Source organism: Nematolebias whitei, chromosome 1, assembly GCF_014905685.2.
Source record: "Nematolebias whitei isolate Nwh7 chromosome 1, NemWhi1, whole genome shotgun sequence".
NCBI classification, from domain to species: Eukaryota; Metazoa; Chordata; class Actinopteri; order Cyprinodontiformes; family Rivulidae; genus Nematolebias; species Nematolebias whitei.
In genome coordinates this window covers 38408985-38418739 of record NC_056498.1, presented here as the reverse complement: position 1 = coordinate 38418739, position 9755 = coordinate 38408985, and the positions used below count along the sequence as shown (strand labels likewise).

At 44.3% G+C, this 9755-nt stretch overlaps 1 protein-coding gene across 1 annotated transcript in view; it reads right to left on the bottom strand.

Moving 5' to 3' along the window:
* Nucleotides 1-1692: 1692 nt before the first annotated feature.
* The window catches only part of LOC119411160 (histone H3.3A-like), a 73253-nt gene continuing 65190 nt past the window's right edge, over nt 1693-9755 (bottom strand). Inside the window, exons 7-9 of the mRNA XM_037678124.1 lie at nt 2688-2802; nt 1816-1881; nt 1693-1707 (exon numbers count right to left, since the gene is read on the bottom strand). Of these exons, the coding sequence (XP_037534052.1) occupies nt 1693-1707; nt 1816-1881; nt 2688-2802 (196 nt within the window). The remainder of the gene's footprint in view (nt 1708-1815; nt 1882-2687; nt 2803-9755) is intronic.

The window sequence follows — 9755 nt, the reverse complement described above, 5'->3', positions numbered from 1 at the left end:
ATCCATTCTTCCATCCATCCATTCATTCATCCACCCATCCATCCATCGGTCTCGGGGGCAGCAGCTTGAGCAGGGAGGTCCAGACATCTCTTTCCACAGCCACTTCTTCCAGCTGTTCTAGAAGGACTCCAAAATGTTCCCAGGCCAACTGAGAGACATAGTCTCTCCAGCGTGTCCGGGGTCTCCTCCCAGTTGGACATGCTCGAAGCATCTCCCTAGGGAGGAGCCCAGGGAACATCCTTACCAGATGCCTGAACCACCTCAACTGGCTCCTTTCTATGTGGAGGAGCAGCTACTCCGAGTCTCTCCTGATAACTGAACTTCTCACCCTATCTCTAAAGGAGAGTCCAGCTACCCTGTGTAGGAAACTCATTTCAACCTCCTGTATCCACAATCTCATTCTTTCAGTCACTACCCAAAGTCTGTGGCCATATGTGAGGGTAAGAACATAAAAAACACTCCTGTAACTATCAATTTGTCATGAGTTGTCACTCTCTCTAATTTGCTATATTTATGGTAAAGCAGCAAAACCCAGCTAACTGAAAGTATATCAGTGTTATTGACATGTCTATCAACTTGCTTATCGATTTGCTTTAGCCAAAACATGCTAAATTGGTATTGTTCTGAAACATTATAACCCATACTTTGTGTACAGGCTACACAAGTTACTTTATAGAAGACTAAACATTTTCAGAACCACGACGGAAAAAGAGTTGAGATAAATTGAGACACTGGTAACAGAGCTCTGGTTAGTTAGACTCCTGTTCCACACAGGCTCTTTAAATTTGGACAATAAGAAATTGAAAAAATTAAACACTCGCTGGTCTGATGGGTCTGGATTCAGTGGACTCCCAACAGCCTCCAAGGTCGCCAGAACTCAGTCCAGTCGATCTCCTTTGGGATGTGCTGGAAAAAGGAGACCCATGGCAGCATGCTACCATGTCAGTATGGACCAAAGTCTCTGAGGAATGGTCCCAGCAACTTTTTGAATGTATGCCATTAATAATTGGGGACGTTCTGAAGGCAAAAAACGGTTGAACCAGCCAGGTGTAAGAGGCAGAGGACTGTAAAACAACATTTTTCAACCTGGTTGGGTGCAGAGATTGAATCAGTTACGTCTTGAGATTCTCCGCTTCAACCTGTCTTCTACCACTCATCCTTAGTCGGGTCATGTAGACACCAGGTCCAGTACAGATACCTCAACATCCATCTCCTAAGCAATACTCTCTGTCACCACCTGGGGAGATCCCATTGTGTTCGCTGGCCAGAGAAGATACACAATCCTTCCAGAGCATTCTGGAACTGCCCCAGAGCCTCTTCCCAGTGGGACGTGCCTGGAAAACCTCTAAAGGGAGATGTTCAGGATGCGTGAACCACCTCAGCTGACTGTGAAGGAGCAGCAGCTCTACTCCGAGCTCCACTCTGGATACTGGAGCTCCTCATCCTCTGGCTGAGTCTTTCCATCCATTGAAGAAAGATTGTTTCAGCAGCTCGGATTAAGGTTCTTTCCAGCATGAACCGAACCTCATGACCATTGGAACGTAGTTGGTCCAGTAAACCAAGAGCATTGCCTTTCAAAGCTACTCTTTCTTCACTACGATCGACCAAAGCAACGCCCTCATTACGGAAGACCATCTTCTGCTTCAGCCATTTCTTGTGAACAAGACGCCCAGATACTTAAACTCCTTTACCTTAGGCGAAGTCTTCCTGATTCGAGGGGACATTCCAGCCGCTTAAGGTTGAGATTCTTGGTCTCAGACTCAGAGGAGCTGGCTTTCATCCCAGTTCACGCTATAGGTCATGGACTGAACTCACCAATAGAACCACATCATCTGCATAAAGCAGACGTGATGCCTTGAGGTTCCCAAACAGGACATCATTCTGATCACCACAAACAGGATCAGGGACCATGGAATCCAACTTGCACGAGGATGTAGAGTTTCTGAGACATGGGGAAAAAAGTACGATATCTGAGATGGTTTAAAGAACGATGTTGGAAAAAAAAACCTCTGAGGTAGTGGTGATTTTAGCTTCTTTTTGGGGGTGTTCAAGCACCCCTAAATTTTAACTTAGCTCCCCTGAAAAAAAAACATTGTTACAATTTTGTAAGGAAGCAGTTCTCAAACCTTAGATTCACCAAAGTATTGAATAAAATTGGAATAAATATGGACTAAATTGGGGGGGGGTTGCATATGAGAAGCAGAGCACTATGTCTGTAGCATCTTAGCTAGTGCGTCTGTATTGTGTGCTGCATAATACAGTCGTTGGCAGTTGTTGACCGGGGGTGGACGGGGTGTGTTAGGATGCTTGAGAGAAGCGGAGCAAGCTCTGTTCACACAAGGAGAACTGTTGGTCAGGCTACTTCTTGTTGTAACTGTAAAATAGTTTTTGAATCAAGTGTTTACTTATGTAGGTAAACGTAAATGTTTAAAGACCTGGTAATATACACCAGAATGCAGGAAATGGCATCTACTTTATTCAAAATGTTCTGTGGAAGAACCATCAGACCCCCGTATCCACCACGAGTGTGTCTCCCCTCCCTCCACATTTATTTATTTATTATTTAACCAGACAAATTCCATTACAATGCTTCTGACACCAAATGGGCACCAAGCTGTTCAAGCCAAGAGCCACAATGGGGGCTAAGCCCCCCTAAAGGACAGATCTTGAATCGCCTCTGCTCTGACGTGCATCTTTTTAACGTCCTCTGACGTCACGCTGATGCGGATCTGCCTGCTGGATGTGAGGAGAGGAAACTCCACCGGCAGGAAGTCTTCTGCCTCCGCGCGCTGACCGACGTGCCTAAAAGCACAACAACAAACCAAACGTTCATATTCCTAAACGCCTCGCGCACGGCACGAGAAGAAAGGGAGCATATTGAGGTCAGAGGAGAGCGTTGCCAGGGCGACGCTGCGGCGCGCGCGTCACACGCCGCCGGTGGGAGGAGGAGGAGGAGGACGAGCGCGCTCGCGAGCAGAAGCGGCAGAGGCGGCATCAGCATCAAAGGACCGGAGCTCCGCGCGCAGAGTGCCCGCGAGGCGGTCCACATCACACGAGGCTGCCGCCGGGGCGCGCGCTGCTCTCCGAGGCGGCTTCCTGTGGATTTATCGTCGACTGTCACGGAGAAAGGAGCGCGCGAGCCGACACAGGTGATGCCACTCCGCTCATCAGCTCGTCGGGTCGGGATGGAGTTGTGTCGGTGCTGAAAGCAGACCGAACCGGGCCAAAAGCAGACCGAACCGGGCCAAAAACAAAAGATAAAAAAACCGGATGCGGAGTCACTGCCCTGCTGGAATGGACCGAACCGAGCCGAGCAGTTCGGACAGGGGAGCCGTGTCTTCATCATCATCATCATCAGTGAAGTCCCACCTGCTGTTGGATTGAACGAACTGTCCTGGGCTTTATTCATCAGAACCTTTTGGACCGACCTCCTTTTTTTAAATAAAATTTTTAGCTTCCTTTTGACTTTTTGTTTTGGTCCAGTGGAGGTTCAGAAAAAAGAGGAGAAGCTGAGGAAGAGGAGTCAGACTGAGCATCATCAGATGAACAGGTAGGACCAGAAAACACAAACAGATGAAGCTTTTCTGCTGCTTGTTCCTCCAGTTCCTCCGCAGGAGCAAAGCTTGTGTGTCCACCTCAAACAGAACGTTTGAGCAGCTACAGTTGGTTTGTTGGAATGAAAATCTTGAAGGATGGAAATGAGACATTTTGGAAGGAGGTGCAGCTCCTGCAGGCCTCCTTACAGAAGCTTTCAGTCAGGCTCCTCATGCTCCTCAAGGTTTGGGCTGAACCTCAGGTTCATTAGAAGCTGCTGGACTGGATGGACGGGATGACAACTGGGTCATCCTCAACTTCAGCTCCTCATTCTGTTTCCAAAGAACCCCCCACCATCACTCCTCCTCCTTCCCCAGGAAACGCCACGGCCATGAGAACATGCTCCACACACGCACACACGCACGCACACACACACACACACACACTGCAGGAAGAATGGACCACATTTATATGCCGGGGCTGTGGGGCCTGTGAGATGATCGAATTCAGCCGGGGACAAGAAGACCTCTGTCCTTATCTGTGGCCAGGAGAAGGAGAAGGCTTCTCGCTGTAGCTGCTCTTGTAGGGAGGAGGAGGAGGAGGGGTGCATGTTAATGGAGGTGGTGGTGGGGAATCAGAATGTGCAACTATCAGTGTTTGTAAAATATGTCAGAGGAAGGTTTTGTCTCCGCAGCAAGTGGAAACCTTAGAAAACCAGTGGAGATGTTTAAAGGGATATTCCAGATCTTTTTGAAGTGGTGGTCAGCGGGAGGGTCACGAGCGTTGTGTTTGTCGACTTTCGTCTGCTCCCTTCTTCTTGTCACGGTGAACTAACTCGCCTGAAGACTTGGCGATTGTTTTGACGCCGGACGTCCTTCCTGACCACAGACCACCGAGCTACCACAGCCCAACACTAGTCCTTGAGGAACACCATCCTGCATGTTTTCGTTGTTTCCCTGCTGCAACACACCTGATTCAGTGATTTGATTATGTCAGGTTCTGCAGGAGTCTGTAAATCACCCATTTATTCAAATCAGGTGTGCAGGATGGTGTTCCTCAGGGACCATAGTTGGGAACCATTGGTCTCAGGTGCCCGGGGGAGCAGATGTTGGAGGTTAAGGGCCCAGAGTGGGGCAAATGAGGGTGGAGGCAGATGTGGGCGCCTCACCTTTCCCCACCCACATTTTTTATGTTGGTCGTGGAGTTGAACCGGCAACCTTCTGATCACAGGCTCGCCTTCTCTAACCTCTGCGCCACCGCTCCCCCTTTGAAGAAAGCGGTTTAATTCTGACCGGCCATAATTATGTTACACAGTTGTTGTGTGGAGATATTACGATGCTCCTGCTGCACAGGAAGTGCCACAGCTAGCTGCTGCTGTTAGCGCGTGTAAAGAACACGTGGACGGTTGTAAAACTGTGGATGGCGCCTTAATTTAAAACTAAAATAATTAAGATGTTTATCCTGTTTGGAAACGGTTACTCCGGTAGTTTTCCTGAAACGCAGGTACGCGCTCGGTGTAAACAAACCACTCTGGATCTGACAAAAACAGTTTGAAACTAAACGGTCGGACGTTTCAATACCAAACAGCTCGGGCGTCGTTCGCCTATTTTCAGTCCCTTCGGCTGATTCTGTGGGTAAACAAACGCTCGCTGTGGTTGGCGGCTGTTCACCAGTTTGTAATCTAATCTAATCTCTTAGCAACGAGTTTAATTCTGATCCAAGCGACGAGCTCATGGCTAGTCTGAATGGGTCCAAAGCCAAAGTGGGTTTTTATCATATTGGAAACAACCGATCCACCTCAGGGATATGTGTTTGAACCTTTTACATTACACAGGTATTTAGAAATCATTTTGTGGTGCAAGCAGCAGCAGCTAGCTGTAGCACCGGACAGTGCACGGCAGGAATGTCCTGTTTATTCAGATATCGGGTGATGTGGAACTGGTGACACTGAAAACTTTATAAAATGGGACTTTTGGGACTGAGACTAGCCGTTAGCTCTTCAGTCGAGACTGCTTCAGCTTCAGCTTCTTTCAGCTCCCTTGTGCAAAATTAAACTTTTTTTCAGCTACATTCAGCTCATTTCAGTTTTTTCTTCTTTCAGTTTATTTATTCAAGTTTCAGCTTTTTCTATTTTAGCTACTATTCAGCTGTTTTTATGCTAATTTAAGCCTTTTCAGATAATTCCACATTCTTTGCACTGATTTAAACTTTTTTCAGACTAATTCAGCAAAAATGTGCTCTTTCCTCTTCCTTCCAGGTATTTAAGCTTCGTTCTGCTGTTTTAGCTGCTTTTGAGTTTTTTTTGTTAATTTTAGCGTTTTTCAGATAATTTCCACCTTTTTTTTGCTAATTTATGTTTCTTTCAGCAATCTGATTATTTCTGTGGCCTTCTGCTAATTTAAGCTTGTTCTACCATTTCAGCTTCCTTTTTTAGCTTTTTTCGTTTAGCTAATTTCAGCTGTTTTCTGATAAATTCAAATTTTTTTTGTGGTAATTTCTACTTTCAGCCTACCGTAATTAACTTTTTTTTAATGCTATAATCAGCTTGTTATGCCCCTTTCAGCTTATTTATGTTAGTTCGAGTTATTTCAGCTTTTTAGCTGTTTTATGCTATTTTTAAAATTTTCAGGTAATTCATCATTTTTTAGCTTATTTCAGCTATTTCCACTTCAGCTTAAACTTCTTTCTGCCTTTTCGGCTACTTTTCATTGTTTTTTTTTTAGCTAATTTCACAATTTCTGTGCTCACTTCTGCTTCTTTAAACCTAATTCATCAAATGTGTTGTTGTTCCATTTCAGCATGTTTTTAGCTGATTTCAGCTGTTTTTCAGCAAGTTCTTCAGCAATAAGCATTCACACTGCATTTTGCAGGAAATACAATTTCTCTAATTCTTCATAACGTTCGATGATTGGGGAACTTCCTTCACGTCCCCCAGCTAGCTTGGCTCAGCAGCTAACGGACGCAGTCGGCTGTGGTGACGCGGCCGTCACGACCGCAGCCTTTTTAAAAGTCCTAAATATCAAAATGGCTGCTTCTAATTTTAGCTTCGGCTGTTTGTTTCCACTGCAGGTGACAGCAGGTCTCTCTGCAGGTTTTCTCGTGCACACTCGGCTTGGTCCTGGTTATGAGCGGGACACGTCCCCTGTTTGGAAAAACTTCAGGACTATGACTGATGGAGAACTGGTGACACTGGTGGACGTTGGTAGAATCAGACGCTCGTGTTGGTGGAGCTGAGTCTGGGTCTTTGGGAACGCGCTGCTCTTCATTCCTTTTGAATTGAAGCAGAAAATGACAGAGGAAGTGTTTTAAATTTTTTATTACATGCAGTTTTATTTATATTTATTTATTTGACTCTGACCTCTGTCGGCACTTTGCTGCATGGAGGTGAACAATGTGCATCAACCCCGCTGGAAGGTGGAGCATCACCTGCAAACTGTGGATCTGTTGGTAGGAAGAAGAAAATGGAGGAGGCGGTAAGAACGCACATATTATGGAAGTAGACTCAGAGTTTGGACCCAGTTCCTCTAACGGGACATGTGAGGAGAACACAGACGGCTTTGAGGACCCTGCATGAGGCAGGCGGTGAGTTTTCGCCCACAATGGCTGCCGTTTGTTTCGACTTCTTCTCATTGTTCCCTTTTCCATTGTGTGGTTGATGGTCCGGCAAATGGACATTGTGTTTTGTTTGTGAGATTTTGTGTCGATAAGTAACAGAATAAGAAGCGTTTACGTTGGCAACGTATGGCTCGAGGGCTAGAAGAGGTCATTGGAATATGTCCATGGGTTCTGATGTTTTTATTTTTCTATCTTTCCAACAATAAAACGGAATGGAAACCAAACGTTGTCCGATGAAACGTCTAACTCGGGCGTGTTGGACGGACACATTTTAAAGTTTTGCCCTTTTTCTTTCCCTGTTTAATCGTTGTTTGTGGTTCCAGAACCAGAATGAACAGATGTGGTAAAATTAAAAAGAATGTAAGTTAAATATTTCGAACTGGACCCGGTCTACAGAGAACATGTCTGGCATTCTGTTGTGAAGGAGACATTTTATGGACCGAGTCCAAACAGGACACGAAAGAAAACGCCACAAAACCGGTTTCCAAATTTTTCTGTCTTGGAGATTTCTTTCCCCCTATTTGATACGTGGCCGGCACGGTGGCTCAGTTAGTAGAGCTGTTGCATCTCGTTGAGAAGGTTGCCGGTTCAAATCCCAGCCCGGGACCTTTCTGGGTGGAGTTTGCATGTTCTCTCCGTGCATGCGTGGGTTTTCTCCAGGCACTCCAGTTTCCTCCCACAGACCAAAAACACGCATGTTAGACTGACTGGTAACTCTGAATTGTCCCTAGATGTGAGTGAGAGAGAGAATGGATGTTTGTCTCTGTGATGGACTGGAAACCCGTTCAGGGTGTCTCCCCCCCATCCCCCACACAGTGACTGCTGGATATGGGCACCAGTGACCCCCATGACGCAAAAAGGAAGAAGCAGGTAGAGCTAATGGATGAATGGATAGATGGACATGTGACTTTATGAATACTTTAATCAGGTCCATGTAGCTTTATTCATCTGTAGAGACGAGGCTCAATGGTTCCAGCTCCCCCATAACCCTGACTGGAGGGGTAAAGAAAATGGATCATTCATTCAGCCTTTATTTATACAAGTTAGTCTAATTGAGCCAAAAGGACTCGTAGGCCTGTCACGATAACAAATTTTACTGGGCGATTAATTGTCTCAGAAATTATTGTGATAAACGATAATATTGTTTGAAATTTGACAATAATTAGTAATTATTGTTAAATTTAAGAAGAAATATTGGTTGATTTTTATTTTGAGTGTAGTACCTTCTTTGACCACCGGATGGCAGTATGAGACTGTTTGAACAGAAGGATGGATAGTGAGGGAGCGAGCAGCGTGTCTCTTTAAGAAAAATGGGAAGGAGGCCCCTTGACGTGACATGGGCTGCCTCTTGTTCCTGATTTTCAGTTCTCAAAATGGTGGACGCTCGGTGTTGTTTGAACTCTTTAGCATAGCATTTTTTCACACAAAGCTTTTAATAAAAAAATCAGTAAACAACTTCTCAGCTTATTTTTGCAAGAAAAACAACTTTTTACATGAAGGCACATGTTTCAACCGTGAAATTTGGAGCTTTGACAAGACCGAGGATTTTTTTCCTCAAGGTCGGCTTTTTTAGCTTAGCTCGTGGCTTAGCTTCTCAGCTTAGCTGCTTTTAATGATCCAAGAACACAATTTTGAATGATTAAAATAGATTTTAAAGAGAAAAGAAAAAGGGAGGGGTCAGTGAAGAGCACTGGAGTTGAGCCTTTTTTCATCCAGTGTCTTCAATAGAAAGAGAGAGACCCGAAGAAACGATAAAGCTGATAAATGAAAATGAGGTTGATAATTTTCATTTATCATGTGATTCATTGATTTATTGTTTATCACGACAGGTCTAAGGACTCATTTACAAAAGAGACCGGTTTTAAACAAACAAACAAAAAACACAGATAAGGTACAGACAACAAAAGACAATCATATGAAGAGCGTATAAAATGAAAAGTTAATAGAAGAAATTAAATAAAAACAAATAAAAAACCGCTACATTATAAAGCGATGTAAAAAACTAAAAACAGGAACATGTCTGCATCGGTTTTTGCCATGAACTTAGCAGTTGTTTAAAATCCCTTAGAGAAGTCAAGCTTCAGATAAGTGTTACAGGTTATCATTAAAAAATAAAAGCTAAATAATGCAGAAGCAAAGTTGTACCCCATTTCATTGATCTCTGTTATCTGCAGTCAAGCCTGTTTTTTTTGTTCTTCATTAAAACAGCTAAAAAAAAAGTTCTTTGCAGACGATGCGCTGGTTTTATTCTGTATTTTCCCCTGAACACCAGCCCTGTCATGTGTGACCGTTTCATTCATTAGTGAGCCTGGCTTCTTTTTATTTTAAATAATAAAAGCATTACGTTGTTTTTTAGTCTGTTTTTATTTCAGCACCTTTTCGGAAGGACAAACTCATTAAGATTTTAAATTGAATAGTTTTAGTTTGTTTTAGTTTGTGTGCTGGATCAGGTGGGTCATGAAAAAGGCCAGAAATGAACTCGAAGACGTGTAAACATCGCTACGTCAGCTCATGCAATGCTCAGATTACTTTAAGTTGCAATTTTATTTGTTAAAGCTCACAGTATTGACCTGTTCACTACAGAAAACTATTGCTGCCACCTCGTT